We start from the raw sequence: 19258 nt of genomic DNA, 5'->3' as shown, positions 1-19258 counted from the left end.
AAAGCGTCGTAAGCCTAAATTGATCGTGGAATCCATCGTAGGACGAATCTTAGTTTACGGGCCGTTCCTAAAGACATCGTAGAAGTGTCTCTTGAAAATTCGTAACTCTTGAAAGTGCATAGATTAGCCTACTTCTTACGAGCATGTTTGGGAAACGCACGTAAGAAATATCGATGGTTTCGTTTGCTACGATCCATCGTTATCGGGAAACGCAGCCCAGGCTGATACTTTTTAAGATATTAAGGTTTTTGTGCAAATTATTCTCCCTTTAAAAGTAATGGTAAATCCTTTCAAATAATTAAAAAAGCTTCCTCCTCTTTCAAATTTAACTAATTCAGCATACTTTCAGCTAGAGACACCATTCAACCTTTAAAATGTTCACAAGACATTCAGCTAAAGAGCTCACATTTACAGATTTTCAGCTATGAGCCTTGAAGCGAGAGCAGCCTTTCAAATTCTCTCACTAACTTCAATGGAGAGGTGGGTAAAATTCGTCAGAGAAAGCCGAAGGAACAAGATTTTGAAACTGCCGATAGAGTCGTATTTCTGGATTGGGTGTATAGTTTTGCGTCTAGGTTAACTTGTTTGAGGTGTGGATTCTAGCTACATTTGTCATTCTCTCTGCCCAGCTCTTTAGCGATCACAGCTGCTCCATCGCCGTGGCAACCAAACAAACACGCACCAGGAAAGCAGAAGGAACACGTTTTCGAAACTGCAGGTAGAGTCGTATTTCTGACTGCACAGACACATAAAGAATATCTCTGGTTTCCAATAGTATATGGCTGCAACCTACAGCCTCCCGCCTCATGCCCTCCCGTCTTATGCCCTCCCGTCTCATGCTTCTACTTTTCAAAATAAAAGCTCGCGTCTGGTCCGCTATTTCTCCTTCCTCGCGTCTGGTCCGCTATTTCTCCTTCCTACTTTGGTGTACGCAGGGGCGTCTTAATCGCACTTGAGGCCCCTGGGCTAATGAATTTTTTGAGGCCCCCACGCTAATCGCACAATCGCACGAGTTGCTAAAGAATATATTGTGCTTATTAAAGTTATGCATTGTGCTTATTAAAGTTATGAACTTAGAAGTGTGCTCAGGCTCAAACATTGGGTCTCACACTGGGTGTGGGAAGCAGGCTGTTCTTTGTGTCTCTATCTCTTCATTTTCAGAAACAACCTTGAAACCGGGTGGAGACGGCACCCGAGCAGGTGGGACGCGTAGGCAAGAACAACTCCCTGATGCACGAGAGAACAAGCTCAACCCTTTTTTGATACTTGTTTTTCAATTGCACTGTATAAATATATGCTGGGGAGGGACAGATAGCCAGTTGGACTTCGTGAACCAGCCCAAAACTCTGTTGCGGGTAGGGAAACGTAGACAACCCCAGAGCTCTGTACTTGTTGATTTCCAACTGCTGCATTAAAGCTGATATTATCGGACCTCTGCGACTCCAGACCACTCTTTCTAGAACACAGATTTGTGTCATTGAATTACCATCATTACATATTGGAATAGACACATAGAAAAATAATCCTTCAAATGGTGACCCCGACGCTGAAAAGAGGGAGTCCAGAGGGTTCCGGCCCGACCGACGGATCGGGGGAGAGACCCATACACCGGTGCGAGGAGACAGACGTAATCGTCAGAGGCCTCAACATAAAAAAAGGTAAGCAGACACCTGTTAATTCAAAGTACTGCTATTCGGAACTGAGAACCAAATTTAGACGATTACTATGTTTCATCGTACCTAGTCAAACCAACAGTGGTGGGAAATCAACCGTTTTTGTGTTTTGTCCTTGTCTAAGGGGAGGTTCGAGTCCTTTCCAGGGGTTAGAGTCCCTAAACTCGTTGTCCTTGTCTAAGGGGAGGTTCGAGTCCTTTCCAGGGGTTAGAGTCCCTAAACTCGTTGTCCTTGTCTAAGGGGAGGTTCGAGTCCTTTCCAGGGGTTAGAGTCCCTAAACTCGTTGTCCTTGTCTAAGGGGAGGTTCGAGTCCTTTCCAGGGGTTAGAGTCCCTAAACTCGTTGTCCTTGTCTAAGGGGAGGTTCGAGTCCTTTCCAGGGGTTAGAGTCCCTAAACTCGTTGTCCTTGTCCAAGGGGAGGTTCGAGTCCTTTCCAGGGGTTAGAGTCCCTAAACTCGTTGTCCTTGTCCAAGGGGAGGTTCGAGTCCTTTCCAGGGGATAGAGTCCCTAAACTCGTTGTCCTTGTCCAAGGGAAGGTTCGAGTCCTTTCCAGGGGTTAGAGTCCCTAAACTCGTTGTCCTTGTCCAAGGGGAGGTTAGAGTCCTTTCCAGGGGTTAGAGTCCCTAAACTCGTTGTCTTTGTCTTTTTCACTGTCTATTTGTGTGGAGTCAGATTGAGTTTAATAAAAATAGAGAGGAGTGTGGTGTGTGTTTTATTTGTCCTCTCCGGTACAAGAGGGTTACAGAATTGAATTGATGTGAAAAAGTAATATTTGTGTGGAGTCGGGTTGAGTTGAACGGTATTTTAAACAGATCTGTCGTTCTTTAAAAAATAAAATAAAAAATAAAAAGATCCACTAGGTGTCCTCCAAGGACCATAATTGCCTTCAGTGTAAAATCTAACAAATTGTCAAATTGTGAGATCACTCACTTTTATCAATCTCGTGCTTTTTTCTTTGACCAAGAAGTTACAGAAATCCCGAGGAGAGTTGGAGAAAGGTGGGGGCTAAAAGAGTCCTGTTACTTGAGATCTTACAAAGGTGATCCCAGAGGGTATAGTTCTGCATAATTATGTGAGTATTAATGCTGATAGATGTGTTCGTTTAGATGAATCCCAAGTTTGGTGGTTAACAAATGCGTGATCAACATTTGTTATAATTCCTAGCCAAACAGGGAGGTTTTTTTTTTGAAGCCTTTCCGACCAGAACTTGGATTTATGGGCGGAAAATCTGGAATGTGTGATGGTATTCAGTAAAAATGCAGAAATTGAACCCCTGGTTTATAAATTGGTTCTAATACAATTGGAAGAGTTATACTAGAGCAAACCAGCTGTGTTGGTCAAAGAATGGTTTGAGGAAATGTATGTGAAAAATTATGAGGAAGCAATTGGAAAGGTATATGGGATAACATTTTAAGTAAAAATAGTAAAATCTAGGGTTTTTAAGAGTTTTGATAAAGGTATTAGATATAATTTGGTTAAAAATGAGAAAGAGAACATAACTAAATGTACTTTTATTTGGAGTTTAATTGTAATTTGGTTTTAAGTTTTATTTGAGAGTTTTATCAGAGCCTGGCATACTGTTTGGGATAAACAGTTAGGCTGTGATAATGTTGTATTGATAAATGGTATTAGTGCATGAAGAGGATTATTATAACATTCAGTTCTGAAATAATTTGGGAAGACTCATCAAGTCTGATAAATTGTGGTTATGATGGTTTGAGCTAATTGGCTCGTTTTGAACTGCAGCAAAACGAGTTATGAAGTTCTACCTATCTGACCTTTATAGAAAATAGATTTGGGAAAAATGTTTGGTTAATAGCTACATTAAGAACATTATTTGGTCTATATTTCATTTAAGACGCATACAGATTCTGGTTTGGCATAATGAAAATTGCTTTTATCATATCTTTGATAAAAAAGAGGTGTGATTTGGTAAAATAGACAATCTAAAACAATATTGGTCTTAAGCTTAACTGTTTTAAAAGGCAGAAAAGGTTTTTTGGAGTGAAATAAATTAGACTAACAGTTGATTTTCTAAAGAAGGGAACAAAGAAACAGATTGTCATTTCTAGGCATGACTAATAGGAGTTGAATATGGGGGCTCGTTATTAGATGCTGTTACATGTGTTTGCTCAACAATAAGAAAACTGAAGGGAAAATACTGCCTGGTAATTATAGATACAGTATGTTTACTATGTGAATTGAAGTCTTTCCCAGTCCTATACCAGGTGCATAACACCATTTGAATTGATTTATTGGAGATCATATGTAATACCACAACTTAAACCTTTCACATAGCATGATAAAGAGGCGAATCAAATGGTTAACCAATTTTATTAAAAAAATGCTAACTAGAAAAGAGATGTCTTCTGCTAAATTCTGTTCCAGGTGAAGCAGTAAACCAAAGAGTGGAGGAGTCAAACGAGGAGATTGGGTATTGATTAAAGTTATCAATGAAAGGAGGGATCTTATGAGAACTTTAAAATATCCTGTCTAATTTCTGGTTTTTCAATTTGTTTCGAATTTAGTTTATTTTATTACAATTCTAAAAGCTTGGCTAAAGTTGTATGTATGTGGTGAAGGGGGCCTGTGAGCATGTCCAGGTCTGCCGTGGATACATGGATGTCGAATGTCCACTCTGGAGTGACGGTGGGTTTTCCCCTATAACATCATTAGGGTTTTCCCACTGTGTCCAGTGTGTCCACACCACTTGGCTATAACGCTGCACAGTCTCATCATTATTGTATGTCAACATTGTGTAATCGGTAATGGGATATTTTTTTAATTTGGGTTTGTTGTCACACCCTATAAGGGTGTGAAAGGAGGGATTTATTTGAACTTTAAAAATATCCACTTTAAATCCTGAAATGGGTTCTTGATTTCAATATCTGTGTTTAATCATTGGTGTTTGACTGTTCGCATCTCATTTGACTCAGTTACTGCTTGATCATGGGAGATAAGGTGATGCTGGGACTGTAACTCTTTTCTGCTTCAGGACGAGTCAGACCGGCCCCGACCCCTGTTCTAAGGCCCCATTCCCCTGGAGACCCTGTCCCCCCCCTTCTCACTGGATGATCTACCCCTTCCCCTTGGAGACCCTGCCCCATCTGCCCCTATGCCCCATCAGACCTAGGAGTGGTCTGCCCCCCCCCCCCCTTCCCCTTGAAGACCATGCCCCATCAGACCTAGGAGTGGTCTGCCCCCCCCCCCCTTCCCCTTGAAGACCCTGCCCCACCTGACCCACCTGCCCCAATACGTCATCAGGTGTTCGGGGAAGCCTGTTGTACATTTATGGACAGGACCATTCAAGGTCATCGAGAGAACCTTGCACGCCCTAAGGGTGCTGGGGAAATGAAGTACGTGGTACCACTGCAGCATGTGTTGTGCTGCTCCAGAATCCAGTCGTACGTTGCAGGAGTTGGTGGAGAAGGGCCAGTGAACCGTTTGCTATTGCTACGAATGTGAGAGTCCAGAAAAGAGGGTTACGACTAGGCCAAGAGTGATACTGCTTGACCACACTAGAATTGTACTGGACTAAGAAGGTTTCCGCTATTTTACTTAAGAGTGTGCTATATCAATATCAACATGATTGTTGCTGTATCCCATGTATCAGGTCCCTGTGTAACAGGATCATTGTCTCGGCTGAGGAGAACCCGACGAAGGGGTTCCAAATGCCGTTGCTGGGGCTGGCTGACCAGGACGAGGAGGCGTTGGTTGGTCCGGGCTATGTTGATTGATCTCTGGTGTTTTCAGAGATCAAAAGAGGGATTAAAGAATATATTGTGCTTATTAAAGTTATGCATTGTGCTTATTAAAGTTATGAACTTAGAAGTGTGCTCAGGCTCAAACATTGGGTCTCACACTGGGTGTGGGAAGCAGGCTGTTCTTTGTGTCTCTATCTCTTCATTTTCAGAAACAACCTTGAAACCGGGTGGAGACGGCACCCGAGCAGGTGGGACGCGTAGGCAAGAACAACTCCCTGATGCACGAGAGAACAAGCTCAACCCTTTTTTGATACTTGTTTTTCAATTGCACTGTATAAATATATTCTGGGGAGGGACAGATAGCCAGTTGGACTTCGTGAACCAGCCCAAAACTCTGTTGCGGGTAGGGAAACGTAGACAACCCCAGAGCTCTGTACTTGTTGATTTCCAACTGCTGCATTAAAGCTGATATTATCGGACCTCTGCGACTCCAGACCACTCTTTCTAGAACACAGATTTGTGTCATTGAATTACCATCATTACATATTGGAATAGACACATAGAAAAATAATCCTTCATTGCTTGTATTGTTATTTACATTCCGTTGCACGGTTTAGGCTGAAATTCAGTTTTTGTGGCAAAAAGTGCCTTGTGTCAACGAAGGGAACTCAGTGCTAGCCTACGTCACAACGTCAGCACACGTTAGCAACGACGCATGGATACAACGTGCATTGCTGTTGCACAGCAAGTATCGTATCGTGCCGTGGTGTACTAGCAGCATTACTGTATACATTTAAGCAATTCAAGACTTGCATATACAGTAAGTAATGTCACAATAAATTATGTATTTAAACTCAAGCTTGTGTGGTGCGTCCCTGTATTCAATGCCACAGCCTAAACTTTATGTCAAAAGAAACGTTTTTAATTTCTGGCGCATTCAAACAATCCCCTCAGTGAAGTTTGGCTAGCAACAGCAGCAGCCCAGATCAGGCGATCGTCGAAAAGAGGAGTTATGTCGCAAAAAGTATAGCGTAGAGGTGTGTTGTTTCAGCAGCGTAAATTGATTTTTTGATTTTTTTTGTCCCCAAAAAGAGCAATGTTGCCGCAATTAACATGACAAGGGAGACGACTTGTCAAACCATTACGACCGTTATAATGCGTAAATTGTAGACCTACCAAATCTACTTAACATATATATATATATGCATTTAGGCCTACTGATAATTAGCGTAATTTGATGAGCTGTCTGAAACCGTTCTGACAGGCTAGCCTATGGTCGATATTCTCAACAGGAGATTGAGAATAATATCCCAAAAAAGAACGTGGCAGCAATTGAAAATTGTAGGATAACATTCAAAACACTGAAGAAGGCCATGGTTAATTGCACTTGATGTGGGCTAATAATGTTTTTGTCTTCACATCTTGAACAAAATCAAAAATTACTTCAAAATAACTTTGCCACACACATTTATTAACTGATAGGCTAAATGCTGAGCTTTAAGATAAAAGGGAAAGATAACCATGACTTAAATGGGGATTCACTGATATGAGTATTGCACAGATCCAGCACTGACTTTTTAGATCAGAAGGTGACCCAAACTGCACACTTTGTTTGGCAGAACAGTCATTTAAAATTGCTCAGCATGACTATCATTATTATATTACGAGTATGTCCAATTAACATAGTCTGCCTCCACAGATCCAGAGGGGGCTTGGACAGTGACAGACTGTGGCTGTGCCAAGTGTTGTCACGGAAAATGCTTGTCCCAAAGCCTCACTTTGGGAAAGCATGCCCTACTGGGAACATTAGGGGAGACTGTTGGGCACATAATCTAATTGTCTTCTTTGGAAAGGGCAACATTTGGGACACTGTCATGTAGGGGCAGCATAAAGGGCACTTCATAACAGCACCTTTTTCCATTGGAAGTAAGGGCATGGGAACAGTCCAATTTAGGCCATTGTAAGGGCACCTTATAGGGTACTGCATCACATTTTCTATACTATAAAGGAACTCTTTTTACATTTATAGAGGGCACACTGTGCACTCAAGCATATTTCACAATGTGAATGGCAGACAGTAGGGCATTAATTTTTGGTCTAATTTTTGACACTCTGGGCATTTTAGAAACGCTTTCAACCATGGGGGCACCAGGCAGTCACCCCCTGAGTCTTCCAATGGGCCTGGATACACCCATGGGGACAGTATACTGCACCTATAATATTGGGGAAGCCAGAGGAGAGGTAATATACAGGCTTGTCAACATATAGGCTACTTTAAACAATGAAAATACTTTATACAATTGAATAAAAAGTCCTCCTTGATTCTTTGTGTTTCAAGATTACCTGAAAAACTGATGATAATATTCAGGTACTGCTTTGGAGCAAGGTATACCCTTCATATTTCCTGGCATAGTTGCCCGTTCAAGAATGTCCCACATGCAAAGACATAGACAGATGCAGACAGACTGAACAGTGTCAAGGCTTGGCTACAGTGGGTTAGCTTCCTTGTGTGTGATTCCAGCAGACTACATAGTCTAGGCCTACCTACATAGACCGCAGTCTACTACCCTCCTTTCTACTATTATAGTCTACTCTCCTTTCTATTACTTTTTACAAAGGATGGTAGGCTGCTCTTATGTGTTCATTGCCATCCTTAAGAGTTGCTAAAGTGTTATTTCATATATATATACATATATTTATGTTTTTTTTTTTTAAAGAATGACAATTACATTTATCTAGATAAACTATGCTGGGCCTGCTGAACCTATACTTCTTCCACAGATACTGGTCAGGGAACCATTACTTCTGTCTCTGAAGACCCTTGGGGCTGGTGGGATAAACGCTCTTTGTATAATCTGAGCACCTTCATCCACCACAGGGTTGTCAAAGAACGGATACGCCATAATTGATTGTAACTTGTCTAGACGCTCTGCTTAGTTTCTAAGTCCTTATTTTATGTCAATTAACCAATGGCTTTTGAAAACAAAAGTGACATTATTTCTTAACTTGTTTATTTAAATTAATATATTTTTTGGAGATGAAATAAACATGTAGCTAAATCATTAATGTCTGCACTTCAAAAAGTCTGAATTTACGTTTCCGAACACGGACTAAAGTGGTTTGCGCGCAGGAATTTACTCGACGGAACTGTCTTTTGAGATTCTGTTTCCGCCTGTTTGAAATTATTTGCAACACATTTTAGTTTAGCTTGACTTTTAGCCTGACACGGATCAGGCTTGTTCCGAAGTATAAGTTACCTTGGTTACGTAGCTAGAACTAAAATAAGCCACCCTAATGGAACGGAACTCTCGCTAAAGTAAGTGAGACTTGGAGAGATAAGTCTAGCTTTTCCTTAATCGACGTTGATGGAACACCCCCCTGGTGCTGCAGATCAGTCAATTAGGCTACACAACACTCCGCCTTCAATGGCATGCTAAACACGCAATAATAATATCCTGGACGATACGGACGTTGAGTCTTACTATTAATTCATTCAACGCCGTTTCTTATGTTATCGTTCTGTAGCCTATAGTTTGTGGAGAATTCGTAGGTTTTTCCATCTAACATTTTACTTAGACTATGTTTGTGTGAATAGCACAGCCTAAATTAAACCAAGGCTATGTGAATGGTTTAGGTGCAGGACACTTCACCTATTTACTTTAGACAGCCTAAATATACAGACGGGGAAATATACCTATATATTTCTATAGGAATATTTCTATAAATGCATGTTACATATGAGTTGTAGCACATAACGCTGCTGCGGCCCCACACAGCGAGTATACTACGCTATAGCGTCCTCCCTTTAAACGCTGCCTGCCACGCCCCCAACATGATTACACCACAGCTGTTTGTGGAAAACATGACCCTGCGGGACACACGAACGTTCACCTATTGTTTTGTCAGAGGTTCTGAAGGCAGGACCCGGCCAAAAACGCGTTGTGTTGGACTACGTTCCTTATGGGGTTTCTGATCGCTGTACTTGTTTAGCAACGTGTGGGACTTGTTGCGCTGGTTCAATCCTCTTTGAATGCAGCTCCTCTCCCACTCTGGCGAGATGCGTTATGTGACGATTTTGGGACAGAAGCCTTTAGCGGCAGGAAGAACGTGTGGTATATTTGACTCATTTCAAGAATGACAATAAGGTATGATTGCAGAAATAATTTGGTTCAACGACCCATAGACCACTTGTGATAACTGTATCAGTTAAACCGAAGTTGGACGTATTCAGCAGATGAGGAAGTGTGTGACTTCGGGTTCTAACTTCTACGAGTCCTTTTGAACCTCGCCGTCGTCCCGTGGCCTTCCAAGCCCCCTTTGATAATCAAGCTTGCCTTTACGAAGCCCTGGCGGTGGAGGCGAGCCTCCGAACATGACCTCAGACAGAGGGAATGCGAGTCACGGGCTGGTCTAGTTCCCACGAGCTAATGTGGTCTCCTGTTTACTTTCTCTACATTTATGTGCTCCTGTGGACTACGCGCGTAGACGGACTGGCTGACTTCTCAAGTAGGCCTACGATGTGTTCTGATGATTGAGATAAGACAGTTACTGTAATGATGAGCATTATGCCAAATATTATTCACATTGGGTGATTGGATTATGTACATCGTAATTATGAAAATACAGAGATAATAAACGATATATCTGATGATATGTATTTTGTCACTCAGACTATCTATCAAGGATAATCACAAGCCACTCTACGCATGCTTGCGACGGACATGCAGTTCGTCTTTTCTGTCCGCGTCACTCCACCATCTCCATCCAGTCTGCGTTCTACGGACGCGGCGACTCTGCTTTCTGCTCCAGCGATCCCAGGGAAAGCGTGGACGCAGTTGCAGCCAACCACAACTGCTCGACTCTGACTGCGTTGCAGGCGCGTCTATAGGGTTTGGTTGGTTGGGGGGGGGGGGGGGGGGGGGGGGGGGTGGTACAAGTGTTGTAACCTCGCTCTAACAGTGATTCATACAGACAGACGTAACCTACTGTAACAACTTAACCTGAGCACTAAACACGAGTTAGAAATCCTGGCTTCATTTTCAACCTCAAATTAATTCACAAATGGATTACTCAATTAATGATTAGGCTACACATATCCATTAGAGATATGTGCATTAATGTTAGCGAATTTAGGCTATAACTCAACCAGAGCAGCCAACGCAGATAAGGCAATCTGGCGACAACTCAATTGTCATTTGAATGTATAGTTTTGATAAAGTGTGTTTTTCTCCCTGGTTCAGAAGGTGCTGTCAGAGTGCGAGGGCTTCAGATCCTGCAAGCTCCCAGTCAACCACCAGGTGTTTGGGAGAGACCCCTGTCCAGAAACCCCCAAGTACCTCAGTGTAACCTACATGTGCAAGCCCAGTGAGTACCTCAGACTCCTCCCAGCCTCTATTCTCACTCTCTCCTCTCTTTCCTCTCTCTTTTCTATTCTCATCGCTCTCTTCTCTCCTTTATCTTTTTTAAAGTAGCCTGTGGGCCTCACTGGGCTTGCATGAAGTGAAGAGAGAGAAAAAGAAAGCTCTCTCTCACTCACGCAAACACTCATGCACACACTCACACACACATTGTCTCTCTCCTCTGTTCAGCGGAGCATAAGAGCTTGGTGGTGTGTGAGGGGGGCATGCTGCTGTTGCGCTGTAAGCCCCCCAAGGTGCTCCTGGTCTATGCTGCCATCTACGGGAGGGGGCGGGGCCAGCTGGACATTTGCCCCAGCCACCCAACTGAACCATCCCCTTTCGGTGAGTCACGTTCTCACTCACACTTTCACTTATGTTTTTATTACACACACATTAACACAGACATTTTGAGGACTCACAATTCAGTACTAAACCGAAAACTATCCCAAACACACATTTTTTAACACTAACCCTAAGTCCCTTAATTAACCCATAGAAATAGCATTTGAGGACCAACAAAATATCCTCACAAGTTAGATTTTCCTGAGATTACTAGTTAAGGGACTTGAGTTACAATAAAAAGGTCAGTGCACATATATACCCCACACACATGCATGTAATGTTCATACAAAAACTCACATACACCACACGCGGACATATTTTGGTGACAACACCCCCCCCACACACACACACACGCACACACACACACACACATACGCACAGTTGGCTGAATGTGTTTCTCTGTGTGTGTTGTAGACTGTTTGAATCACGAGGCTGTGCATGCAGTGTCACAGGCCTGCCACAACACACAAAGGTGTGAGATAGCTGTCAACAACGAGACCTTCAGAGACCCCTGCTTTCCAGGAACCAGGAAGTACCTGATGGTACTCTACTCCTGTGGTATGACTCCCAATAAAAAACATTTACATTATGTTGGACATTTTATTCATTTAGCAGATGTTTATTGTGAGGCAATATGCCACACAAAAGTGCATATTGTGGAAAGCCAGAGCGTAAATACAGAACAAATTAAAAGTTGTTTTTTATTAGAACAGATTATTGTTTGAAGAACAGATTATTTTATAACTATAATACTTAAATTGAGAACATGAATGTTTTTACATATTTATATAGTGGAAGTAGATGCGGGACCCATGCGAGACTTAAAACTATAAATTAGAATGATACGTCGTGTGGTGCCTTGTAATGTCTGACCATAGAATTGTTGGTAGCAGTGCATGTTTGGGACATAAGGCATGAGTTAGTATTGTTATATTAGTGCCAACAACCCAGAGAGAAAAATTACGTGGTAAAAAAATAGAATTCTGGCTTTGCTTCTGGGGCCCTCAGCGGATTTCCTGTTCAACTTCCTACAATTGATCCGAATGCCAGGCTTTTGTGTAAGGTCATCGACTGACTTTGTTATGAGAATCGTCATTGGGGATTTGACTTGAGCTTAGTGCTGAAATGTGCTTTGATGGGCCACAATCTTGCATTTATACACTAAACAATACCAGCTTTCCTGGAGGCTGAGTTACCAAAGAGACCAGAAAGCACACTGTGTTTGTGTTTGTTTGTCTGTAGTCTAATCCTCTTAAAAACTCATTATTTGAGGAACCCACAGAGGGGGTGTACTTCTAGAAACACATAGCAAGTTTGGATATTCGCAAATGGGTCCAGAAACTCTCAGTTCATTTTCGATGAAGGGTCAAAGGGTGGTAGTGGTTAACGGGCACAGACCAAAATACCTCATGCAATTGGATACAATTGGATAGATACAATACAACCAATCAGAGCCAGGAAACGTCATCTTGGTTGTTTACCAAAATGCCTCAAAGGCACTCTTGTATAGTCATCGTATTAAACGCAGAATTAGATAAAGAATTCTGATTGTCCCAACCAGATTCTGTTTGGAGGGAAATATGTTTGAAGGGGACGGTGGCCAGACTCCAGATGCATTAACAATGCGTTAATGCATAAACAGTAAATTCAACATTAACTGGTAGATTGGTATGGTTCCCAGGCTACAGCCAGTATCTTAATCCCTAAAATATACCACCTCTCTCTTCATCCCCCTTTTCACCGCCCCTCCATCTCTATCCCCCTTCCCTCTCTACACCCTCTCTCTCTACTACCTATCTATCCCACTACTCTCTCTACACCTCCCTCTCTACACCCCCTCTCTCTCCATCCCCCTCACTCTCTACCCTCACTCACATTCCACCCCCCTCCCTCTCTATCCCCCTCCATCTCTAACCCTGTCTCCCTCTCTATCCCCCTCCACCTCTACCCCCCATCCATCTCTACCCCTCTCCCTCTCTATGCCCCTCCATCTCCACCCCTGTCTCTCTCTCTATCCCCCCCCTCATCTCTACCCCCACCCCTGTCCTCCACCAGTCCCACAGACGTTGGTCAGAGAGGCAGACCCAGACATTATCAGGACCACCTCACCTCCAGGAGCAGGGATCCAGGAGTGTAACAACCCATTTTTATCTACACCAGCACCACACTACACTGTGATATTTACACTTACTCCAGAATAGGCCTTAATATCTACACTAACAACACACTACACAAATATGTACATTATTATCAAAATACACTGTGATATAATAACACCAAACTATACAGTGATATGTACACTAATATGGACTGTATCTGCTCTGTGAAAACAGTTGTTAACCTGTTGTTATCCTCTGACAGCCTCCCCTTCAGACCTGGCTACTTATCCCAAGGGCTCCAGGCGACCAGACAACTCTGCTGTCATGATGAGCAACTCCCTCATGACTTATGGCTACATTAAAGGTACACACACATTCGCACACATACATACATGTTGGAAAGATGCCCGTATCCAACTATCCCAGTTATAACATGTCCTTCTGTCCTCCAGAGCACCCAGAGACTGCAGCGCTGCTCTTCACCTCCAGCGTGTGTGTGGGTCTGCTGCTCACCCTGCTCGCTGTGTCTGTCAGAGTCTCCTGCAGAGGGCGCTCATGCAGAGACCAGAAGCACAAAGTCAGGACTCCCAGCCAGACACACAGCAGCGAGGAAGAAACAGACTGCTCCTTGCTGTCAGACTCGGACAGGAAGCCAATGTACTGCTGGGAGGAGGTGGCCTATACCACTGAGGCAGCGGAGCAGTTGGAGAGGATAGAGAGGAGAGAGCTGGTCATCCAGGAGATCAGGATGAACGCCTACCTGAACGGAACAGCCATCTGAATGTGGTAACTTGGGATTCCTTGGCAACCTGACTGATATTCCCACATTCATCACTGCCATCCTGGTTCTGATGCTCTGGATCAAGGCATTTATGTGCAGAACAATTTGTGTGGGTGTTGTTTACAGTTTGTTGAGGAAATGTTCCTTGGAACATACATTGGCCTTCTTCCCAAGGGAAAGATCTGTGACTTTTTCCATAACATTTTACCCTTGTCCTCCTCTCTGGAACGCTCATGGTGAGAACTCTAGAACACCACCTCCTCTTTGGATCCACCCAACTTCCTAGCGTTAAACAGTGTTGGGTTTCCACGACAAGTGTGCCAGAGGCCCGGACAAAGAGAGGAAAGGTGTAGCATCCTTTTCTGTGGGCCTGATCCAAACTCTGAGTCATTCATTCTTCTCTGTGGGCCTAGGGCCTGCATCTGAGTCACCCAAAAAGTTCAGATTCAAAACCCTGAAGTGTAGTAACCTAGAACTCAATATAAGTTGTATGAAATGTATGGACTACAGGCACAGTTTTGTTCGTTTATTGACATTGTTGTGTGATGTGAAATCAGTATGAAGTTGTCTTCTGGGAATGGCTTAAATAAAGATGAGTAAGAACAGTGACCAGAAATTTAATGTACCAAAGTCATTTAGAGTCAGAGTATGGCTGTCCGTTCCGTTAAGGCATTAGTAGCTGCACACAGATTAGATTAGTGGTTATAGATCAACGCAGTGATGATCTATTTGCTGTTGTTCATCTAGGGCCCCATTTGATGTTGGTGAGGCCCTGGAACTGTCTCTTTAAGGCCTGTCTGTCCGACCAATCAGAATTTAAGTGACTGTCATCTTCCGCCTCATCCAGTTTCTGTAACAGAACGAGAACCAAACAAACATGTTTAATGTGTGCAACATACAAACAACACACAATTGAACAGTCAATAGTGAAATGGAAGACTTGGGTTAGGGTTAGTAAATAATAAATGATCTCGAGGACGGTATTTAATGTACTAGTGCACAGTGTCATCTTCCGCCTCATCCAGTTTGTACAACAGAACGAGAACCAAACAAACATGTTTAATGTGTGCAACATACAAACAACACACAATTGAACAATCAATTGTGAAATGGAAGACTTGGGTAAACTGTGGTATTTAATGTACTAATGCACAGTGCCCATGGTGCAGTTGGTGATTACGATGCCAGTGACACATACAGATTAGTTGAACTACAGATAAGGCAGTGTCCGTGATAAAATTGGTGGCACACAGATTTCTGGAATTATAGATAGTGCAGTGCCCGTGATGCAGCTGGTGACGACAGTTACTAAATTTGTACGAACATTGTTCCTGTCGCTATAGCCACGCCTTAAGAAACCGACCAAGGAGGCTCAAGTGGTAGGAATAATGCCCATGTCCGTGATGCACGCTGGTGATTATAATGTCGTAGTTGATTTGGTGTTAAGAGTTTTGTGCACATTTGCAATGTGCAGGTAGTTTTGACATCAGTAAACACATACATTTATGTAAGAAATGTAAGGGGGATAGAGAGGGGTGGAGAGGGAGGGGGTGCAGAGGGAGGGGGTGGAGAGGGAGGGGGGTGGAGAGGGAGGGGGATAGAAAGGAGGGGGATGGATAGTGAGGGGGGTGGGGAGTGAGCGGGATAGAGAGGGAGGGGCGGTGAAAAGGGGGGTGAAGACAGAAAGAGAGAGGAGGTATATTTTAGGGATTAAGAAACTGGCTATAGCCTGGGAACCATACCAATCTGCCAGTTCATGTTGAATTTACTGTTAATGATGATCTCACATCTTCACTGATCTATACTGAAAGTATCCGCTTTATATTGTTGTTGTGTTAGCTAGCCAGCATTTCATCCATAAAAGAAACCCTTGAAAGCATTCTGATTCAATGTTATGCTAGCAGTCAGCACTGCAAACTAATTGTAGCTAATAACCATCCAGCTATACCTACTGAAATAAACCATCCAATTTTTTCTAAGTTTGCTAGTCAGTATTTTATCAGTAACATTTTCTCTGATTTTCTGTATCGCACTGACATGAATAATGCCTGTTTCCGGCTTGCCGGCTTTACATATTGTTTCGGCTCGCAAAACTAGCTTAGTGCAGCTCAGTTAACTGTGTGGGTCCTGGAGTGTGTCATGGTGAGGGGGAAAGGGATGACTAGAGGACCAATCAGATTGAATGGGCTGGGACCAATCAGACTGAAGGGGCTGGGATGAGTTGCCATGATGCCCGTGGAGGCACAGGAAAGATGGGGATTGTTTTTTTAAATGACGAAATACTGATCTGAATAACGTCAATCGCGGGACTGCACTTCATTGAATTATTAAAAGGACACCTGCGGAATTTTGAACTTTGCAGAGTGCCCGGTTCTCGTTCTGATAATCGTGGGAATCAAATGCAGACACACAAACAGAGATTCCTGGCATTATTAGAGAGATGTAAATGTTTGAGTGTTTTAGTATAGTATAAAGTCTAATGTTGAATAGCAAATGAAGGTCGAGAATATTGTCTGTCACGTCAGGAACTCACCTTGAGTTCTTCTTGTCTGCGGTAGTAGTGCATCATCATCTGCTTCTGCTGCTCCTCGCTGACCAGCGGCTCCCTCGCCGGCGCCCCCTGGCCTCTCTGGAGGGAACAGCAGGACATGAGCTCACAGGTCAGCGGACAATGAGAGGGTTCACTTTCCACTGCGTCAGATTGAATTTAAATGAAATACGTCCCATCTCACTTTCAATCGATTCAATGCTTCTACATTTTAGTCAAAAGAATTTCAATCACATTTGGATTCAAATGAGGAGGGCATTTTGTGTAGCTTTGAAAGGTGAGTGTGTACACATCTGGTTGTACTGAATTGTAATAGAATTGATCCCAAATTCCCCAAAAACATGGCCCTAAGACAAGAGCACAAAACAGCTTCATAGGGATATGTGGTCCGGACAGACAGGCGAGGGTGGTGGAGGGCTCACCTTTTGGATCTTGACTACAATCTTGGTCTTGTCGTTTTTGCCGAGGTAGTCCAGCAGCTTCTTGCCCCTCTGCAGCTCCTTAGCTGCCCACCACAGCTGGCACTCCTCCTCTGGGATCACCTGGAGGGAGGCCTGGGGGGAGAGGGAGAGGAAGGGGGAGAGGGAAGGGAAAGTGAATGAGAGAGAGAGAAGAAGCAGACACAGAGAAATAGATGTAAAACGACAGTTTTTTTTTCTCGATTGCTTAGATGCATTGGTCAAAACTGAAGCCATGTTTTCGAAACTCTTCACAGTCAGCAAAACAGAGTGTACGTGGACCAAACTGTGAATCATTTTTCATTGCTTTCACACAAAATGCATTCAATGACCACATTTTCCAAAATCCATTATTGCATCCAACTATTGCAAATGTTGTGCATTTCTGAAGTAACCAGACAGAAATGTATTTAAAAAAATCTATTACTTAATATATAATTTAACAATATTGAATCATTTGAAACACAGCTGATTGTTATTTCAGCAGTTTGTTGTCTCATAACCAAACAGACAAAAGGGTAACTGCAGACTGTGTGAAGAGTTTTTAAAAAGTGGCTTGAGTTTTGATCAATGCATAAGCAATTGAAAGAAACTTATGTGTGGTTAGAAACAGATGGTGTGTGATCCAGAACACAGGTCTTAAAGGTCCAGGCACTACCCCGCCCTCCCCCATTGAGGAAACACATGTACACATGAAAGCAGGGCAGTCAACAAACACAATTTGCATTGCATGGGACATTAGGATATTAATTTCCATAATAGTGTTTTGTAGTCACCTGCGTTCCAGAAAGGTCTTCCTGGTTCTCAAACTCCATCCTGATTGGATCATGGGGGGGCAAGCCCATTGGATACACGATCATGCCCGCACCCTTTAACTGGTCCAGGGCCTCCTTCACCATCTCCATAGTAACGCATACATTAGCCTGGGCTTGTTTCTTGATAAACAACAAAGACAAACACAAAACGATGAAAAGCAGGGAAAAAATAAAAAACAACCTGACCCGTTTCTCTGTTTCAGGTTGTGAGTTGACTAGTCTTATTCACAAGAGAAACACAAGCTTACAGTAACATCTGGAGGGAGGTTTAGTGTGGCTGTCCATAAAATAACTCACTTTTGAGATGAGTGCCTTGGCCTCTTCCATCGTTTTAGTTAGCACCTCCTTCATCTTGTCATTGGGCGCTAGTCGGAGAAACAGTTTTAGGATAGTGTCAAGTCTACAGTGTGCTTCGATGCAAACTCAGTCTACTATCACCATCACTCTTAGCTAGCGACGGTAGCTAATCCATGCATGCGTTTCAAGCGTTCGTCTGGTTCCCACCGTGCCCGTTCCTCCTCCCTATTTCGTCCTTCTTGAAAACCGCTCCGCCGCTGGGCACACACCTCTCCTCCCACTCGTCCTTCAGTTTCAGGTCCACCAACTGTTCGTCAGTCAGCCCCTGCATGTTGGGCGGCAGAGTGGTTCCATGATCCGCTAGCTCTGATATTTCTGGGGAACATAAGAATGGATTTAGATAAGTTATCTTGTTGAGTCTCAGCGACGTTGTTGCGAGTTAATGATGAGTAAACAATCATCTTCAGTTCAGGCTCCACAGTCACCTACCCGAGCATATCCTGTCGACTTTCAGTCTCCCGTTGTAGATAGCAGCGACCTGCTGGATGACCGTTTCTACCGGGACATCCACGGTGGTGTTAAACAGAAACTGGCTCTCATCACCGTGCTTCACGTGCATCTGGACCATTTTTCTGAGAAGTAATAAAACAACAACGAATGAATGAATGCTACTTTAGTTAGAGACTCGTAAGACCTGACGGGTTAACTGAGCAACGTTCTTATGGCGCTTTTAGTTAAGTTCTACGCAATTTTATGAACAAGCAAGTGCTACTGCAACCGGCTAGAAAATGAGACTAGCTACTCTAGCTACTGGACCTCTGAGAAAGTCCTGGAAAAGAACGTTACCATAGCAACATCAAACACAGCATTTTCTTTTCCAAGAGACTAGCTAGCCTCCTGACTGTCTGGCTGGTAGTGGTTACAGTAACAATTCCAACTATTTATTTAAATCACACCAACATAAGACAAACCAGGCTATGATAAGATTATATTGCTAAAAAGACAGTAGTTACCTAGGCTCGTATTGTGAGAATGTGAGAGAGCTGTAACCCTCCAAATGTTGACTTCATGAATCACATTTACTTCCTGGATGCGTGCACACGCGCTACGCAGTGCACGACGTACGTTAGGAATTAGTTACGT

The 19258-nt window shown here is 43.2% G+C and overlaps 2 protein-coding genes across 4 annotated transcripts; one reads left to right on the top strand and one right to left on the bottom strand.

Moving 5' to 3' along the window:
* Positions 1-9221: 9221 nt before the first annotated feature.
* eva1c (eva-1 homolog C (C. elegans)) lies at positions 9222-14602 on the top strand. The gene is made up of 8 exons (XM_062453925.1): positions 9222-9882; positions 10047-10252; positions 10617-10740; positions 10965-11117; positions 11532-11675; positions 13173-13250; positions 13479-13580; positions 13669-14602. Exons 1-8 carry the CDS (start codon positions 9768-9770, stop codon positions 13995-13997), a joined length of 1251 nt encoding a protein of 416 aa, XP_062309909.1. The 5' UTR covers positions 9222-9767; the 3' UTR covers positions 13998-14602.
* Positions 14510-19239, bottom strand: cfap298 (cilia and flagella associated protein 298). Of its 3 annotated transcripts, none has more exons than XM_062453927.1 (8): positions 19129-19239; positions 18605-18747; positions 18323-18490; positions 18116-18183; positions 17780-17938; positions 16968-17099; positions 16531-16626; positions 14510-14847 (listed from the first exon to the last, which is right to left on the bottom strand). In XM_062453927.1, the coding sequence occupies exons 2-8, from the start codon at positions 18741-18743 to the stop codon at positions 14737-14739; spliced, it is 873 nt and encodes a 290-aa protein (XP_062309911.1). In that variant the 5' UTR covers positions 18744-18747; positions 19129-19239; the 3' UTR covers positions 14510-14736. The 3 variants fall into 3 exon arrangements, with proteins under 3 accessions (XP_062309911.1, XP_062309910.1, XP_062309912.1); XM_062453926.1 differs by having other exon boundaries at positions 18932-19196; XM_062453928.1 differs by lacking the exon at positions 14510-14847 and adding an exon at positions 14975-15025 and having other exon boundaries at positions 18932-19197.
* Positions 19240-19258: the final 19 nt, after the last annotated feature.

Source organism: Osmerus eperlanus, chromosome 27, assembly GCF_963692335.1.
Source record: "Osmerus eperlanus chromosome 27, fOsmEpe2.1, whole genome shotgun sequence".
Taxonomy (NCBI): domain Eukaryota; kingdom Metazoa; phylum Chordata; class Actinopteri; order Osmeriformes; family Osmeridae; genus Osmerus; species Osmerus eperlanus.
This window is presented reverse-complemented; position numbering and strand designations above follow the sequence as displayed.

Coding starts and splice junctions, on each gene's coding strand:
- eva1c (XM_062453925.1), top strand. CDS start 9,768: ATGCGAGTCACGGGCTGGTCTAGTTCCCACGAGCTAATGTGGTCTCCT. Junction 10,741..10,964: donor AACCTACATGTGCAAGCCCA/GTGAGTACCTCA, acceptor TCCTCTGTTCAG/CGGAGCATAAGAGCTTGGTG. Junction 11,118..11,531: donor AACTGAACCATCCCCTTTCG/GTGAGTCACGTT, acceptor TGTGTGTTGTAG/ACTGTTTGAATCACGAGGCT.
- cfap298 (XM_062453927.1), bottom strand. CDS start 18,743: ATGGTCCAGATGCACGTGAAGCACGGTGATGAGAGCCAGTTTCTGTTT. Junction 16,627..16,967: donor TTGTAGTCAAGATCCAAAAG/GTGAGCCCTCCA, acceptor TGTTCCCTCCAG/AGAGGCCAGGGGGCGCCGGC. Junction 14,848..16,530: donor GCAGACAAGAAGAACTCAAG/GTGAGTTCCTGA, acceptor GTTCTGTTACAG/AAACTGGATGAGGCGGAAGA.